Source organism: Cyanidioschyzon merolae, chromosome 19 (assembly GCF_000091205.1).
Source record: "Cyanidioschyzon merolae strain 10D DNA, chromosome 19, complete genome".
Classification (NCBI taxonomy): Eukaryota; Rhodophyta; class Bangiophyceae; order Cyanidiales; family Cyanidiaceae; genus Cyanidioschyzon; species Cyanidioschyzon merolae.
The window spans coordinates 353,226-371,557 of NC_010145.1; the positions used below are offsets into that span (position 1 = coordinate 353,226).

At 52.0% G+C, this 18,332-nt stretch overlaps 3 protein-coding genes and 3 non-coding genes across 6 annotated transcripts, besides 1 other annotated feature; 2 read left to right on the forward strand and 4 right to left on the reverse strand.

Moving 5' to 3' along the window:
- Nucleotides 1-193: 193 nt before the first annotated feature.
- On the forward strand, nucleotides 194-973 carry CYME_CMS137T. Its single transcript, XR_002461654.1, has one exon. It is a non-coding gene; the product is annotated as a hypothetical transcript (transcript).
- A 1,726-nt stretch (nucleotides 974-2,699) lies between these two features.
- Nucleotides 2,700-4,529, reverse strand: CYME_CMS138C (hypothetical protein, conserved; the record flags this gene model as incomplete). The annotated part of the gene is made up of 1 exon (XM_005538745.1): nucleotides 2,700-4,529. One exon carries the CDS (start codon nucleotides 4,527-4,529, stop codon nucleotides 2,700-2,702), a length of 1,830 nt encoding a protein of 609 aa, XP_005538802.1.
- Nucleotides 4,530-5,644: 1,115 nt separating this feature from the next.
- CYME_CMS139C (hypothetical protein, conserved) lies at nucleotides 5,645-6,193 on the reverse strand (the record flags this gene model as incomplete). Its single annotated transcript, XM_005538746.1, has 1 exon — nucleotides 5,645-6,193. The coding sequence occupies one exon, from the start codon at nucleotides 6,191-6,193 to the stop codon at nucleotides 5,645-5,647; it is 549 nt and encodes a 182-aa protein (XP_005538803.1).
- A 746-nt stretch (nucleotides 6,194-6,939) lies between these two features.
- CYME_CMS140T lies at nucleotides 6,940-9,655 on the reverse strand. The gene has a single exon (XR_002461655.1). It is a non-coding gene; the product is annotated as a hypothetical transcript (transcript).
- A 1,835-nt stretch (nucleotides 9,656-11,490) lies between these two features.
- On the forward strand, nucleotides 11,491-13,626 carry CYME_CMS141C (hypothetical protein; the record flags this gene model as incomplete). The annotated part of the gene is made up of 1 exon (XM_005538747.1): nucleotides 11,491-13,626. The coding sequence occupies one exon, from the start codon at nucleotides 11,491-11,493 to the stop codon at nucleotides 13,624-13,626; it is 2,136 nt and encodes a 711-aa protein (XP_005538804.1).
- Nucleotides 13,627-16,046: 2,420 nt separating this feature from the next.
- Nucleotides 16,047-16,822: a sequence feature (possible transcribed region).
- Nucleotides 16,523-18,024, reverse strand: CYME_CMS142T. The gene has a single exon (XR_002461656.1). It is a non-coding gene; the product is annotated as a hypothetical transcript (transcript).
- Between the last annotated feature and the right edge of the window lie 308 nt (nucleotides 18,025-18,332).

Below are 18,332 nucleotides of genomic sequence, written 5' to 3' on the forward strand. Positions count from 1 at the left end.
CGTCCAGACGGAATGAGAGAGAAAGGCGGGAACAGGGCAAACATTTCAGTATTCCATTTTACTCTGCACGCGTTCGGCGTTTCTATCACGTCCGTTGTGACTAACGAAGTACAGAAACGACTAGCATTATACCATTTACGTACTGCTCGAGCGCATCGACATTTCTCGCGCGTGCGCAGCGACGCAGTTGAGCAGGCCAACAAATAACCGCCACGGGTTTAAGCAACGCTTACCGCAAACGCGTCGAGCGAGAAAGACGCACCATCGAACGGAACCATGGCAAATGAACTACAAGTACGTCAGCGCAGAGCGCCACAAGATACGCAAGTCGTCGAAGCAAAACCAAGAGCTGCCGCTGTTTCGACTCAGAGGACGCCTGGTGCGAAACGACACGGCCTGAAGCTCGGGCCGACCGCAGTGCTCGCAATTAGCCTCGGTTTTGTCGGGACAGTCATAACGCTACATATCATCGGAAAACTTGCCGGAATCTAAGACCCAATCACTAGGTCTTGGTGCTTGCACAGCGTATGACCAACCAGAAGCCTGGCAGATCTGATCAACGTTCGGAACCGGAGCTGTACGCGTTCCTCGCGCATCCGGAAGACTGCTGGTGGGGAGCAACTGTTCGCTCCCCTACATCCATGTCGCTTTCGGCTTGTGTGGTACGACGCTTGATCGGTACGCCTGCCGAATCGTAAGGCGCGTCGCGCTCAGGGCAGCACATGTTGCCGATGCGTACGAAACACACGAGTGCTTCCGAGCGATTTTCTGTTTCCTGAGCAGTGATGCGGATGACGAGCGGCTCCACCCCGGTAAAAGGATTTTGCGAGACTTACCTGTACGAGTGAATCTCTCAGGTTGGTACGTGATTTCGGCGAGTCCCATCGGCTGCCAGCACCATGTGAACACTTTCCCAGCGAACACCGAGTTCCGACTGAAATCAAATGGTTTCTCTGGGCTAACTCGGGCGTCTACTCTAAAGTTTTGGTCTCTTCACACTATCGTCAACATCAACCTTTCCCGGATTTTTATGTGACTGTTTCCATTTTGGTCTATACTTCCTCTGGCTTTATACATGCTGGTCCTATCCTTTACTTCAACTCCGTTGTCTACATTCAAAGCACGTTGGTGGAAGCATTCAAGCCCCATTTTCGTCGGTGTCAGTTGTTCCTCACGCATTTCATGCAGAGGCGGAAGTTCCCATACACATGTCGCTTGCCATATTTATCTTCTCTGTAGATAGACTCGATGCATCCTTTGCAACCGTCAAAGCTGACTATGGGCAGGTGCGCTCATATGTCCAAAACACAATTTTCTCCAAGGGCCGCTCTGACGCGTAAGAACGCATGCCTCACAGCTCGATACACGTACATGACGCGGACAGAGCGCTCCACTCAATACCCTGATCCGTTTACGCATCCGGTGCTGTACGCTACTAACTTGAGATTCCGTTGGTACATTCCCTCAGCGAGTACACAGTCTGCTGCATACGCAATCGAACGCTTTTCTATTCGATTGTGTATTTATGGAACGCGATTATGTTCATAATGAAACAAATACCGGAAGGAAGATTCAGACTGGAGAACAAGTCGAGAATTCTCAGTCCGTCTGCGCTCCATTTATGCAAAGCTATGGCGTAATCTCCACTTGTAGCGGTCGCTGCATTGGCTCAAGCCCGAGTCCAAGACTCATTCCCGTAGACAGAGAAGGCTTGGGAGCCTCTGGGAATACTTCTTGCGAGACATATCATGTTGCTGTAGAGTGCCATTTGGTCGATAACAGCAAATAGGGGAGGATTTGCGTTTCTCATGAAACCGATCATTTGACATGTCAAAATCTCTAAACTTTCGGAATGGCTTGCGAGCAAGTCGTTTCAGGACGACGCCAGGTTTCATTCTTCATCTATCCAGCAATGCGAATTACTGCACAAGTGAACGGTCGTGAAAAGGAAAGATCGAGATTTTGAAGAATGTATGATTTGAGCGAGGGATACGGAAGAGAAGGGGAACACTAGAGGCCTGTGGATACGAGTTGCAGAAACATGAATCTTCATTTACGAATCCACTTTCGGGGGCGACGGGAATCATCTTAATTTCGCTAACGCAACGACTTCCAGCGGCAAGGAGTCGAAGAAGCCACTCTGAAAATATAACTCATAATCCTAAACTATGCATCAATTCTTGATGCCCTTATTGGCGTGGTTCGTACTTCGAAGCTGTGTATCCATATGAATTTAGAAAAAAAAATCGATACGCAGGAAGACAGCGGTTATTCAGTGCTCCGATTTAAGCCGGCACTAACCGAGAATACGCGTTTCTACCCGGGATATTCACGACTCACGAGTGGATATTTTGGCTCCGGGGAATCATAGAGTCTGATGAATCGAAGGGCGCTTGGCAAATGTAATCGCATCTCGATATCGCAACTCCTGGTCAAGAGATGCATCCTAAATGGCCCGAAGAATCGCACTTGGGAGGCGCATGCACGCGAGAACCTCTTCCCTGACGAACGCCTACAGCAATGAGCGATCGTGACAGTTGAGCGTCAATGCCGGAAATTCCAGATACGAACGATTCCTGTCAGTAAACTCATAACCACGTGCACAGAAGAGAAATGCGAACGGTAAGGATTTTACTAATTTATGCTGCACGCGGGGAAGACAACAAATGACCCTGAGTGCACTGGGCACCTGGAGATGCTCATGTTTCCGAGCGGCTTCGTCTCTTTTCGAGACGTTTTCGTAACAGCAGCACATTGGCCTCTTTGGATCTGGAGAAGCGCGGATTTGTGGGATCAATAGCGAACTCGTGATCCTCGTAGATTGCCCGAAAGCGCTCATCATCAGGGTTGAAGGGAAGCATTTCCAAGTTCGTGGCAACATCAGTCGATGCCTTTGAGCGCTTCTCTTTCCGGCGACGTCTGCGCTGCCCCGCATTAGCATGTGCGGAATCGTACTCCATGGAAAGCGCTGCTTTCGGCGGTTCCGTAGAAGCGTCTCGTTGCTTTGATCGTCCCGGATGCTGAGACGAGAGACCGGAAGCTGCGCTAGAAAGCAGGTCGCTCCTCGTTGCTGGTTGCGTTTCTGTATCAGAAGCCGCGTCCTCACGGGAGGAATACGCTACGAGCAGTGGATCTCGGCTAACGTTACGATTCATAAGGTGCTCGTTGCTTTCCGTTCCAGACGCACCTTCGTTCGAGTTGCGCTCGTTCTGCTCGGATACTTCAGTTGTTGTACCTGGTACTGCTCTCCGCCAGGCTCGCCGCGACCGCTTGTTCTCGCGCGCTAGCAATCGTGTTTCTTCATGCTGCAATTCTCGCTTCTCCCTTTCAGTAATGATTCGCTGGCCAAGCCTCTCCAATGACGGGATATAGGTCACCTCCATATCCACGTCCGAGTTTCCATCGGATACGTCCCTGTCCGGTTTCGAGCTTTCGAATTCCGCCACCGAGCCGGCAGATTCCCCCAGCTCGTCGCTGCCTAGCAAACGTTTTCGATAGGCATCAATCCACGCTGCGTCGCGGTCATGATCGCCTTCGGAATCTGTCGAGCTCGCCAAGTATGCTTTGAAGTCTTCATCTTTTAGTTCGTCCTCGGTGAATCGCCTTTTCTGCAGTTTCTTCAATCGCCGCTGATCATCTGCATCCCACGTGAGTTGTACGTTAGAATGTTGGAGTGCGCGAGTGGCGAAGGGCTGCGGCGCGTAGTCGAAAGGTACTGTATCCGCCGTATCGCGCGGTGATCTGCTTTCAAACTCATGCGACAGGTCTGGAATGAATCGCAAATCTATGAAGTTAGAACTTCTTTCGAATTCGATGCCGTCAGCTGCGTCATAGAGCGCGCTGGCCGTCACCACCGAATCGCATTCAATCACAGCGAAAAAGTACCGCATGCGCAGCTTTTCATATCGTCGAATGAGCTCAATCTCTCGCTTCTGCTTTTCTTCCAGCTCGTGAGTAGTTTTAGGCATAAGATCGTCGTCAGAAGAGAGATTCTCAGCGTCGTAGTCAAACTGTGGTCCATACTTGGCTTCCTTCTCGGCCCTGCTCAAATACAAAGCCGTCGGATACACGCTGACGCGGAGCACCTTACCACCAGCTGGCGCCAGGGAGCGCATGACTGCCAGTATATCCACAGCACTGATATGGTTCCAGTCCATGTTCACTAGAGCGAGCCTCCTTGTTGGTTCGCCCCGCGGAACGGCTTCCCCCGAGTCGTCCGACGCCGACGCCGACACGGCGAAGGCGTCAACACGTGCGTCTGCTCGCTCAAAGGACACTTCCTCACTACCTGTGGAGTCCCAAATGTCGACTTCAGTGTAAAGCACCCGCTCAGCGTCCTCGTCGCCAGGACGTTGTGAAGGGTGCCGTGGCGCCGCCGCCGGTGCACGAACTGGCCCCGCTGGCTCAACCTCCAAGGGTACTCGAAAGCGCGGATCCGCGTCCGGAACCGTTCCATAGTCCGTATGTTTTATCCTTCGAAATCTTCGGTCTGTTACGACTTTCGAAAAGCGAGGATCTAGGTTCCGCATTGCACGAACGCTGACTTTGAGCAATGAATACCAGTGCAGGCAAGTGCTATGCTGAAGAAGCCTCGCTGATTGCGGCGCACGAATCCAGCAGCAGGTGCTTCGATGGTCAACGATTAATGCGTTGAACTGGAAAAATCAGTAGAGCTATCATCACATAGGAACCGTATCCTATACTGGAAAATCCCCGAGAAGCGACCATCTCAGTGGAACTGTGAAGATCACCAAATGCTTCAGAGTAAGTCCATGCTGCGCTCCGAAAGACTTGTTCCGACTATGTGCAAGTGCAATCGAAATCTTGCACAAACGTTGAGGACACCCACACGCCGATGCCGCTTGATCTGAGCGCGTCAGCGATAGAGCTCTGTCATCCATCTATTGGGCAGGCTTGTTCTCCATGTTGCTGCTTGCTTGTGCTCCTAGAAAAGTTGACTCGGGAAGTACCCTGCGCAGAGATGCGACGATAGGCGGGGGCCCTGAATCACTTGTGTCACTCTGTCCGAATTGTTGTTTTATCCTGTCGTTGTATGCTTGCGCTCCTGCATGCATAGATGCAAGGTTGTACTCTGGAAAGCTACACCAAAAAATTAGCTTGAATTTCGGAATATAGGTAGTGGTCATTGTCTACGTCAAACGCATCTTGCCCAAATCAAAATGCGTCATCAACGAGAGGATCGGTCCGCGATGATTTGAGGGTACTCGTTCATGGGCAAAAAGGTGTGGTGTTCGATACCCACCAGCCACGAGCACCTGGCGAGGGTGTCTCACCAGATGCGAAGTCGGCCATGATTGCTTGAATGATTTGCGTTCGTGGTAGCTCCACAGAGAAGCTGGAGCATCTTCATCGTGCGCTGCTGTATAGCGCTCATCGTCAGCCCCTTTCGTGACGGCTACCGATGCAGATGCGCGGCGTTATGAAGGTTGCTGCCCCGTGCTGCACAGAAACCGCTCCGTCCTGTTTTCGGCGGCAGCAGGTACCCTGTGGAACAAGAATCCTAAAGCGCGGAGAACTGAGGATAGCGAAGTATACGTGTATCGCTGACTCCTACTAGCTTGCTGCGCGGCGTGACCTCTTCGATCCGTGGCTAGAATATCGACGCTGCGGAGCGTCCATGAGTCTACTCCGTCCATTTTCTCTCACGCTGCTCAGCCTGCTTTTGACGAATGCGCTCCCCAACGACGGTCTTGAGACGCGCCATGCCTTTGCGGAGTTTCCACAAATCACTCGAGCCTTTCCAAAGGAGCTGATTTCGACGGCAAAAATCTCGTTCGCTCAGCAGGGCCAGCTTTTCTTTCATCATCACGAACCACAATCGATGCAGATCATCCGTGGACTTTAGTCGTAGCTCAGAAGCCTTCCACGCTCGTGCATTCGTGCTCGGTCGCATGCCTCGCGTACTTTGTGTCCATTCTTGCCCGAAAACACGTGCGGTAGCCAGTTCAGCTACCGCATCGTGGGATGCTTTGGATACTGCGGGTCCATCGGAAGCACTAGCGCTTGACTCTGCCGCGGGCGACTCAAGGTTGCCGCTTTTTTTCGAGAAATAGAAAACAGACCCGTATCGGTTCCAGGGACTCTTGGTAGCAAGTGACGTGCCGCTGCTGCATAGTCCCGGGAGGCGTGTAATGCTGCTGCGGCACGCACAAAGCATCAAAGAAAGCGTCATTCCAGCAGGTTCCAACGCGAGGTCAGCGCTGACGCCTGTACGACCAAAGTTTCTGCTCTACACCAATGAATCCGGCGTCCCGGAAAACCAGTGAACGCACTCGAGTCCCAGTGAACAACGATCACGACTTAAGTTGTCTCCGAGGTACACTACTTTGCTCGGGAAGCGTCTCTACACTCAGAGCTTATTTGAAAAGATAACCGAACGTTGCGCCTGCGTGCGCTTCCGATAGCAGTAAAGTCACAAACTCACCCACAACCTGTGCGCTCTTGTTATCCAGCGTTTGGTTTTCTCTAGTCCGCAGGCGCGCTGCAAAGTTTCCTTCAAGGGCACTGAGGCGTCGACCAAAACGCGTGTACTGGACTCGGGCGGTCTCGCACGCGTCGCAAAGACGTTCCAGTAGGCGGCAACTCCGGTTCGAAACCGTGCCTAAGAACACGATAGAGTGCTCGCTAAAACGAACCCGGACAGCCCCTCGTCAGCAATGGAGCAGTACACACCTGGAACAGCGGCAGATATTGCTTCCAAGTCGTGAGAAACGACAGACAACGTTCGACGATGTTGTCCCACAGACACGGCGCATTGGTTGCGAAACACTACCCACCGAATCGACTATGCAAGTAGTTCCGATCCAAACACGATTTCAATGTGAAACGTAATTCCACGGAGGCATCAACATACATCCTAACACTTGCGTGCATGTCAAGCGGTGCTGCAATACTGTGGTATTTAGACTGATCGAAGCAGTAGCTGCACTCTTTAAAGGAGCCACAGTATGCTCGAAGATGTCTCTATGTTCTCTGAGGGAACCTCGCTACGTTCGACTTCTCCAGGCTTACCAGGTACCCCGAGAGCATTGCAAATCGAATACAGCGGTGCCCGTGTTTCAATGAATTTTTTGTGACACATGATCGCTGCATGATCACTGGAAGCTCAGATTCTTCTATGGACGCATATTCGAGAGCACATTGGCTCTCGTGCCTGGTCTCCGCAGATTTTGTTCCGCCTCCTTGTGTGCACGGAGTAAATCTCTACATATCTAGTCCAGAACGTTCTCTGGACTTTGTCTTTTGCCTCAAACGACGGGAAACCCTTGCCCTTGCGGCAGCGAGTCGATTCCCACGCAAAGATACTGCGCGAACTCGGAAGCAGGAATGGTTCAGCCGTTCTGTGCATATATTCTTTTTCGTCGTAACTACTTTGCATGTAGGGGCATTTAGTTTGGCGCACTTAGCTTCGGAATCGTCTCTATGCAGCGAAATGAGCCTCGCTGCGGAATATGGCGCTAGCGGCGGCTCAGGAGCGATCGCTGAGACTTATAGACCCTGGACGCCACCAGCTAGGGTGCGCAGCCATGGACGATAGCCATGTACAGGCTCATGGTTGGTTACGGGCCCATGACTAGACGCTGCTGCAGATGTGTCGTGAGCCATCATTCAGAAAGAATTTGATCAATATGTTTTCTCCAGGATTGCAGCGTGACGATGTATCTGTTATCCGCGCGTAGCGATTTCGGCGTGCGATGTGTCCTCAGATGCCTTGCGACATCAAAATGAATTGAGGCGAAAGAAGCGGTGAGAGTGTCCCACTCGTACGTCCCATAGCGAAAACAGCGACGCGGCTGGCAGTTTGAGGCCCTTTTTCGGAGACTCCGAGGCACCCATACCATTCGTATCTAGAAGGCAGCTACTGCAGGCCTGCAGAGGTACTCCATTTTCGGCAAGTCGTTGAGCAGGGTTCTAAACAACGCGACAAGCTTGAATTCTTTCCGAACTGTGTACGCAGGTTTCTCAAACAATGGAACACCCTTATTGCTCGCAGACTGTGCACCGAAATCGTTCCCAATATGTGTCCAGAGGGCGCTCCAGCCTTTATAGTTTGCCATCCGCACCGAACAAATAGCGTAATCCAGGCGAAAATCCAATGCTCGAGCTCCTGGTCACAGATACTCTGCACCGCAAGTCGTCAGCATTCCAGCACAATGCCTATTCTGAGTACGAAACAAGTTCGTCGAAACTTCGCCGACACAGAGCCACTGGGGCGCTCCGGAAGCACGAAGCATCTCCGCTTCTTGATTGAAACGTTGAAGTCGCAGTGGGGAAAGCGCCAGCTCGTATCGTTGCTAGTGGAAGTACCCCATGGGCATTCGCTTACCTTCGAATTCATCGCCATCTGACGTTCAGTCTCTTACAATACAGCACCGCATGCGTCCGTCTTCGCCTCATGCCCTTCGTCTCTGGATGTTAAAGCGTTCACCCGAGCTCATTCTTCGTGCACACCGACTTGAATGCATCCGCTGGAATCGTGCAGAATCGATTCCTGAACTCGTTCTACGCTCTAGCCAAAGGAGCGAGAGCGCGGTCTGCGCGCGTTACAGCACGTCCGGCTCCTTGGGGTACTACGAAACCGCTCGGATGCCCGGTCATTTTATGTTCCGACGAATCCAGCAAGTCAGCGAATGCCCACTTTTGATCATTGTACACCCGAAACCGTTGGTGACCTCAGCGCGAGCGCATGCATTCCTGCGAAAAGTCGTCCACATGAGGGATTAGGCGCTCCTATTTGCTCTGAATGAAGCTTTGGACGCACTCTGTCAGCTCGATACGATGATCAGCGCGTTGAAAAGGGTCCAGGTGCCGTCGTTCCACTTGCGGATGCGCCTGCTTGCGTTCCTGCTCCCGACCCGAGATACGAAAAGGCCCGCGCAATCTTCAGCAGCTTCATCTGGTTTCTGCTTAGTTTTTTTGGCTCCATTCTCTTGAGTCAGGGGCACGACGGCGGTTACGATGCTCATAGACGTGGAATCTTCGCTCACCACGTGGTGCTCCGCTTCGTCTACGCTGAGCAGCGAGGCAGAGTCTCGGTGCTCGACTCTGGCCTGGGATGGCACAAAGTGCTTACAGATCGATATCATCGAATAGACGCCTGAGGAGGCTAGCATGCTCGCTTACGTGGCAGGAGTCTGTCTTTCTCTGGAAGGCTCTGTTCAGCGGAGCCTAGTCGCGCAATTGGCAGTTCAGGAAGACGTCTCCTTGCAACCGTCCACTGGAGACGTGACTTGGGTCCGTCCGAGGCCAACAAGACGACGACGAGCTTGGACAAGCGGAAGCGACACAGACGCTCTCTCTCGCTCGCCGTGACTTGTCATCCGATATCGCCACCACACTGAGCTCTTTCTGCCACCACTAGCGCTTTATTCGCTTCCATCGACGCACCAAGAATCCCTTAGATTCGTCCCAGTTATCCTTGGGTGGCAACACGAGGCTGCAACAACCAGGTGGAGCGCCCCGCCAAGCGCTCGAGGTCGATCTGCATTTCGCTGTTGAGGTTTGTTTGATCATGGATGACACTTGCGCTTCAGATGCTGCGATCGCCGACGTAGTGAAGTGATATCTCACGGTATTCTGGGGAGCTTGGGTGCAAATCTCGGATCCTGCGATCAGTTCGTAGTGCATCTTCTGTCCAGAGCACCATCTGTGTGATCACAACAGGGTCTGACGGAAAGATTCCTGTGAAATGTGGACAACTGGTAGCGCTGCGTACGCAACTGTTATGAACATCTGCTTGACGAGGAGCGTTAAGGCGAAGAAAGCCAGACGAGACGTCTTTGACAAGAAAGGTATGCGATTCGGAATGGCTTGTAACAAATTACTTTTTGGAGAATGCTATCTTTCCTTGTGATTTTGCAGGGAGGCATTCACAGTTGCTCCATACTGATATTTTTCGCTCCGACAGGTTTTCGTCCCTATCTCTGCTTATCCTTTATCGGATCCATCTTTTTGTTCATTGTCCGGTGGGTTCTTCTCCTTTTCCTCCACAGGCGAGACGGCTGTGATACAGTTGCTGTTCTCTAAAGGTTTTTTCCTCATGATAGAAACACATTGGGTACAAGACGGAAGAGAAATTTCTGTCTTCTGAATGTATGTATGCATGCATGATTCTATATGTCCCTTTCTGTCACGTCCATCACCCGAACGCGCGAGGACGGATTCCCACACTTCCGCTCCAGCTCGGGTCCGAGCGGAGAAGCACCGTGGCGGCTCAAGGATGGTGAAGGTACAGAACAGTTGTCGAATAATCATATCAAGAATGCGAACCAGTCTTCTGTTGATCTATGAGTGAAAAGTTCACAGTTGACAACAGAGAGGCAGCCTTCGACTGGACTGCATCCAGTGGGAATGTGATGACACGAAGAGCCGCTGGACGCAAGTCTCAGCCGTATATTTCCTCGACCAATGTTGAGAGAACGAAAATGACCTTTTCTTGGAGCAGGACTGAAGAATGTGTGATAGACAATGCACGAAGTCTTTCGTTTTAGGATGAGGTGTTGAACGGCCGTGTCTGTAAAGCGCTTATAATGCGGCCACAATGTAATCTGCGTTAGGGCACTTGTCGTCATTCTCGCTCGTCTTTCATCTATGATCAGCGGTAATACCCTTTCTGAGCACCCATCGTCAGCTCTGCCATTTGTGTCGAATACAGTCCTATCGATTGAGATGAGAAACCGTCACTTTTGCAGTACGCGTCTGCTTTCCAGGACGAAATCAGTGATGAGTCTCTCAGCGCCCTTTAGTCAACGGTAGAAACGTGCTGTTCTCTTCGTCTATCCGCGTCTCTCTATCCTTGTTTTCGTCAACAGGGGGGGGGGGAGAACTTCACATGGGGTGCTTCTATTTTAGTAGTTCTCAACGAACATATGGAATAGAATGGAATATCGGGGAGGCCGTCGTGCAGAGAGAATCTGACAGGTTCTGCGTGGGTGCAAGAGCATCAGCATACGGACGGCGGAAAGCGTGGATCATCCACTTGCTTATCTAAGACTAACAAAATTATTGAAGTAGGGCAGTTTATTACAAGATAGCTGGTACCGCATAAAACCTTTCCCCAACCTTTCCTCAATCTGCATGACGTCTTCCAGATGTTGAACACCTGCGAGCAAACAAACACACACGAAAGCGTTATGGGCGTGCAGGTGTTGCGGGCTGTACTGCTCTGGGTATAGCTTGAGCAGCTCTGGTCCAATAGACCGTGAAAGGTCCATGTATCCTCTTTATTAGGGCCTGAATGGCCACCAGCAAGGCGTTTCTTTCAAGTGCCCCGCTCCACAGTGCGATGGTGCGAAGCGCGCGCGCCCCATTGGCCAAACGGCCAACTTCTTGGCCCTCATGAGCCCCGAGCACGTGTAACCAGTAGAGACTGCGTTTTCAACGTGAAACTACAAGTATTTGTCGGTAGAGCGATCGTTGTCGTACTTGTTGATCAGCGCCCGTCTTCTGGAAGCGAGCCCGCTCGTGCTCATGAGTACCGACCTGGAAGAGCTGTCAGCAGCGTGGCAACATCGGCTCCTAGAAGAGTTCACTGTTGTCGACGCTGTTTTCAGTCAAGTCGTTGTTTTGGTCCAGGCGGGTGTCCCGGTTGGCTCGCCCGTGTTTCGCCGCCTCATCGGTCACATACTAACGACGCTAGACGAAAATGTCGCACGAAGCCGTGCTTTGCTTTGGAGAGAGGCTGTTTTGAGTGCCCGTCTGAGAGAGCGTGCAAGGAAACCTGTTGTGAGAAGAGAACGCCTGCGACAGCAGTTGATATCGGAAGCTTTCAAGAGAGCTCCGAGCACCGATCACGGCCAGCAGCACAGTGTCTCGCTAGAGTCGTCCTTAAAGTTTGGTTTGAGCCTGCTAGGCTGGCCAGCGGCTGCGGACCACGAAGACGAAGAGAACCGCAAACTGAGCGAACGCTGTACATACGAACGGAGTACCTACGGAACGCGTTTTTTCGTCTCGCTCCTTCGGGCGCTGCTCAATTTGGGTTTGGGAATAGAGCGTCTCAGTGAAAATACGGATGCCCTCTCCTTTTATTTAGCAGATGTGCCGGTTGAGCCGACGGAGCTCGGCTGGTCGCCGCCATCGACCTCTTCACCAGAACGATCACCGATGCTTTCGATATCACCACGACGATTCAATGACGGACATACCGCTGCTCAGTTGGCAGAGCGCAGCCCCGTTAAGGCTAGAAATGTTTGTAATGGGGCGGTACGGAGTTGCAAGACTCGCTCTGAAAATACAGAGCACCCAGCTATCTTAGGCGCGAATCGGCTAACGAAAGAGCCTATGGATCCGTTGCAGTGGATCGATATTTGTGCGAGTGGTTCCTCCTGGAAGCAGCTCATAGAGCAGGAGATGGTGGTGGTAGAACATATACCACGGAACGCATCCATATTTCTGGAATGCTTGCTTGGTCTCATCGCGAGAGGTGGCGAACACCAAGAGACATCAGATGCCCATGCTTCGGAAACAGAAGCTTCCAAGCAATGCGCTAGCTTGTCGAGAACGCTGACCGGCGTAACGTCGTTACAGATTCTTTTCGCTGAATCTGTCCGCATGGAGTGTTCGCGGAAAATGCGCTCTGGTTTCTTCCAAGCGCTCCCATCACTCCTTCTGCGCGCTTTGGAGCGCAACACCGTCTCGCCTGTTGTGGTGGATTATGAGCTGGAGCCGCAGGCCGTTCCCCTGGTAGCGCATCATGGCGAAGAAGAAGCGCCTAGCAATGGCGCTGAGCAGCTGGACGGGTACGAGAAACGACAATCATATCAGGTCGCTGCGCACTCGCTCTCCAAGCAACTGGACGATGAGCTTAGCGGCTTGTCGGCGCTTCTCGCTGGGGTCCTGGACCTCTGCCTGGCGTTTACGGATACGCTGGCGACTCAGCACTTGCGCCTTTCTGGGAAGAAAGGTCTGCGCACCTCGTTCTTTGACGAATCAGCGGCGCTCTTGATGGAGCGTGGGCACAGCTTTGAAAGTGTCGCGGAGCGTTTCCAGGACGACGTTTCCGCTGCGAAAGACTTCCCAGAAAGCGCCCCAGTGGTGCTCGTACCGCGTTCAGCATTCGCGGTGCTGATTTTGTATCCGGGGAGCGCCTCGCTGAAACTGCACATTTGTGATCGTATCTTGGATACGTTTTTTGCAGTGGGTACTGCGAAGATGACCGCAGACTCTTGGCGTTTCAAAGAGCCCTCGATCGAGAAACTCATCTGGCATTCAATGCGAATTCGACCGAGGGATCACGAGGGCCCCATTCGGAACTCAGACTTTGGAATGACAGCGACCATCATCGCCGATGCGGGCTCGTCGACACAGGCGGAGACGTCACACACCGACACACTGTGCGTTGGTATCGTTCCAGATTCACCAATTTCGTCAGCCCCGAAACTGTTGGAAGAGTACCTGCTGAGCATGATTGGTCTGCTCAACGGTTATTTGGGAAGCGTTCTTTCCGAACGGGAGGCGAATAGCGCTTCGCCAAACATCCGCAACGCTTTTCTGGAGACATCCTCTTCTTTGGCAGCCTTTCTAGAAGGGTTAATATTTAATCCAATTTATGCATCCTGGAGATGGCATATCACTGATTTACTTGAGAGTCTGGAGCGCGAACTGTGAGTGTGCTATCGATGTGGATGGCATTTTCGGAGAATACGTAATTCGCCGTGTTCGATGACGAATTACCGGGAGTCGATCCTCGTTTTGCGATCGCTCCACAGTGATGCTGGTGAGCGACACAGTAGCTCCCGGCAATATTATTGATTCGGGTCGAGCGCCAGTCTTTTCAGAAATGTACAGGGTGCTATCCTGATGTTGCCAAAATCTGCTGCTGCTAGATTTATATACATGTGCTTTGGCACGGAGCGATTTTCGCATCGAATTGCGGATTTCAGCCTATGAAGACGGTTCAGCTCGCTTGTGCCAACTCGACACAAATTTGGTCACTGCTGTGGGGCATACTTTTACGGCATTTGTGTAAAGGGCGAGGTCTCGCCACAATAGCTCTGCTGGGATCACAGTCAATGCTTTGATGCTAAACGGGCACCAGCGTCAGCACGGGCTGGAAACGTGTATACCCTGGTACGCGGAACACAAGCGCACTGGGCGGGCTTCTCGCAAGTGCGAGTTTTCGCAGTCGCGGCCCTAGGTATCGAGATTTAGTTCGCCTTTGGAACCCGCCTCAGTTTGGCTGCGAGCCTTCGCCACCAATCCATGCTAGAAAGTCGGCGCTGCGGAGCCTGACAATACTTGCAGCTGCAACTCTGGCCGAATCTGCGCCGCACGAGGACGCTAGAAAGTTCGTTGATTGGGCGACGCAGGCAGCAGACTCTTCCAGATGCAACTGTCGTGTGCCCGGAAACCTGCTAAAATGTTGTGGAAGCTCTGCTCGGGCGTTTTCAAGAAATATTTCCATGCTTGGTGCATCTCCAACCGCGACATCGCATCATGTGAGCTTGTCATGTTCGGGCTCAGTAAGAGGGAAAGCCTCAACAAGAGAACCTCCTTGATGCCAGCGGGGAGGCAAGCAGCGCTTAGTGCTCGATGAACTTTGCGCCCAGAGCAAGCGCATAGGGTACACACACAGACGCCCAGTGCAACAAAAACATTCCACGACCGTGTAGGGGTAATGAATACCCATGGGCAGACGCCTCCGGGCGTTTGTCGGCCCCTCCCCTGCTCCTGGCTTCAGCTTCTCTTTGTGCACTTCGACCATGACACACTGCCCTGCAAATTTGAGTAGTGTAAGCTCCTCGAGTCTCGTCCTCAGCACCGCATATCTTATGATATTGATGGCGTTGTTGAAGTCTCGGTTCACAAAGTCCATGCGCTTGTCGCTTCTGGTGGAACTTTGCAATGCGGGGAGTCTTCGAAATCGCGACCTCTATGCCGTTCGCGGCTTTGTCAGCTCGCCGTGCTTTTGTATCCTCAAAACGATCCGTTGGCTTTTCTCTGTCACAACTTTCTGGAGTGTCCACCTCAGCCCAATCTTTATATTTTGAAAATGAATGCACTTTTTTATGCAATTTGATGAGTACCTTTCCGAAGGGAGAAGAACTTGCGGAAGAAAGACCACATATGCCCTGGTGCCACCGTGTGCTGAACGCTTCAGTGGTTCGCCCAGTGGAGTGATCATAGCGTTTCACGACAGAAAACATTCCTTCCATGGTGTTGAGCCACGAGGTGTGCGGAGGAATCAAAAGCAGCGCTACCCCGATAGAATCGGCAAATGGTCGAATGCAAGGCGATGGTGAAATGCCGCGTTGTCCGGTAGAAAGACGTCGCCGGACGTCAGAGAACAGTCTTCAACGGTTCGACAATGTGAATGCAGCTGTGCGAGCCTTCTCTAAGAGCGAAGCTGAGGCGACCAAATGAATCCGCTGCATCTAGAGGAGATGATGGTATCCTCGTTCTCTACGAGTTCCATCGTTTTTAGAACGGGTTCCCTTCACCCCGAATATTTATGCACACTCCGCCGGCATCAACTGAAGGAATTCCGGGCGACTGAAGAAATAAAGCCACGTCACTGTGTATTATACCCATCAAGACGTTCCAGGAACGCTTTAGTTGCGATTTCGGTGGAAGATGGCTGCGCACGGACGAGGACTCGTTTTTTCGACCATATCTTAGTGTTTCCAGGACCACTCGAACAATATGTTGGGCAACAGAGACACCTGTAGTTCCTACTATCGCTGCTTTTGCTTTCCTTATGATGATAAACAGGTCGTTTTCTACCATTGATCGCAGGCAGTCTTCGAGAATATCGGTTTTTAACGCGGATCGCGAAACCTCCTTTGTTTCCGTATTCCTCAATCATCTGCCTACTGTGGTAGACTGACCTGAATGAGGAATGCAGGCCTCCTTGCAATGTTCAGTAAACAACGTATATCCGTCAGGCAACTCATCAACGATCTATACAGTCCAATGCATGGTGATGTGGATCGCCTCTTATCCACTTCAAAAAAGCATTCAACGGCACGCAGCCGAGGTGAAACAGAAATGAGTTCAAGGTACGCTTCGTACGCGCGCCCTGCCTTTACAGCGTCGAGGATCGAACGCTATATTTTATTACTTTTTTGTCGTTTTCTGTGTGTGTTCGAGGCAACGCTTGCTGGAGTTGAACTGAACGCTCAGATATGGCCCTTGGTCGTTTTCCAAGCTCGTACACAACGAGCGCCGGCACCTCTAGAGGTAGCGGCGGGGCTGGCTTACTACCGTTCTCTCAAGAGCCGTTGGTTGAACCGCGCGTCCTACAGCGGGCGATTCAGAACCGAATAACACGAAGGCGAATTCGTTTGGTTGGAGATTCACTCGTGCTTGTGTGCTCTGTTGCTGTAGCCGCTTCAATACTTGGGAGGACTTACCAACTGTACTCAGAAAGTAGTAATAGGTCGGCAAAGTAGAAAGTCGACGCCTCGCCTAGATCAGCATTTGCTGCAAAACTTTCGTTCTTGATGCGCGGCAGGTTGTTGCTGCTTTCATCCTGCTGTGCCTAGGCAACTCAACGGCTAAAGTATGTTGAACTATACGCGTTTATGTTTTTGTTGCTCGCGAGCTGGTTTTGCGAACAAACCTGGTTTTTTCAGAATAGTTGAAGGATCGTTTGGAAGTAACACTCGTTCGTATCCATTCGAAGCAGATTCCGGTGCAGGGTGCCCACATGAAACAATTCGTTCGCTTCGCATATTCCTGCTTCAGATGGAGTTCTGCCACGCCTCGACACAGAGGCGCGTTTCGAGTTCGGCAGAACTGGTCTGCGTTGCGACAGTACACCCTGGAGTCGCAACTGGCATCGGAGGCATCTCGTAGGCGGTTGTTTTTCTGCCCGCGAAGTGAACGCTTCTGCTCCAAAGTCTTGGGTACCCAGATTTCGACTGGAGTGTGAGCACTTCTCAGCGAGAGCGACATTTGGCCCCTGGTTCTCCATGAACTCGAGTAATCGTAGCTGATAGACATGTAAGTGCGGCGCTGGCTGTCTGGCGAGCGGAAAGCTGATGTATAGAGCGCGAGCCGTCTCTGTCAGTTAGCACTGACTTGGCATCTCTGCGTTCAGCCGATTCTCTTCTTCAACTTTCACGAATGTCAGACTTAAATAGAATGATTCCGCACAGGGCACTTCAGCGCTTACACTAAAGTTTGGGTGTCCTCCTGCAATGACCTGCACCAGCCATTGCGGTTATTTCTGCGACTGCCTCATTGCCCTCCCTCCTGTCTCTATAGCTCCGTTGCCAGCGGTCGAGGAATCCTGATCGCAGCGCCAAAGCTCCTATTTCGAGGCTTCCGACTGTTGTCGATGCATTTTATAGGCGGACGGAGGTGGCGTTCTGCGCTTCGCTTGCCAATTTCATTTTCTTCGTGTATAGCCTCTGTGCGCCGTTCGTGGCGGTGACTCATGAGGCCGGCATCGTGTCCACAGCTGTCCGCGACACTTGCACCTTCGAGGACTTGCCTGCAGCGCGCGAACGCTTGTTTCATCGCTCGGCACATGCCCGATACTAGTTCAAGAGGTTCCCATAAATGCACGCTGTCGTTTCCGCACACAGTTTCTACTCTACGATCACCGGCCTCGTCGGGGCGATCCCGTCAGCGGCTGCGTCGTTCGATGCACACGCAGACGCACATTGTCTCGCACGATGAAGAGATTTGTGGAACGCGACGTAGTTCACGTTGTAACAGGTGCTCAGATGAAAACCTGGGCAGGAGAACAACTCGAAAACCTGCGACCTGTCTCTGCTCCCTTCGTGCACATTGATGACGCACTGCCCACCGAGCGCAATCGCTGTCACGACTGACGTCAGAGTCCACAGCGCTGTTCCATGCAAGACGGTGGCGACGGACGCCTCCGAGAGCACATCCCGTGAGAGGAATCACGGTGGCGTCGACTGCCTTCTCATCGACGGCGACGAAGAGAGGGCCATTTGCTTTTCGAAGCGAATCGATGATTTGACGTGACAATTGCAGTGAACTTTCGGCATGAACTTTTTGTGAACAGGTCGTCAACGGCGGACGTCGAGTGATTCTCCACGCCAATGCCGCAGCGCGCATCGCTGCACCACAAGGTGGTATGGTACAGTCGATCGAAACCTCTAACCATGCGCGATGTGAATATGCTTTACATGAGAAAATGCGAAGCGCCGATGTTGATGCGTACAAGTTGGATGATGATATCGGGTAAGGCACGAATCCGTGCTCGAGGGCGTCGCGAATGATGTCAATGACGATGACGTGACGAATACGAGCGGCAAAGCATCGAAAGAGCTACTCCGAGGACACGATCCAGAATTCTGAAACTCTATATGAGTATGTAGTGCTTTATTGCTTCACTG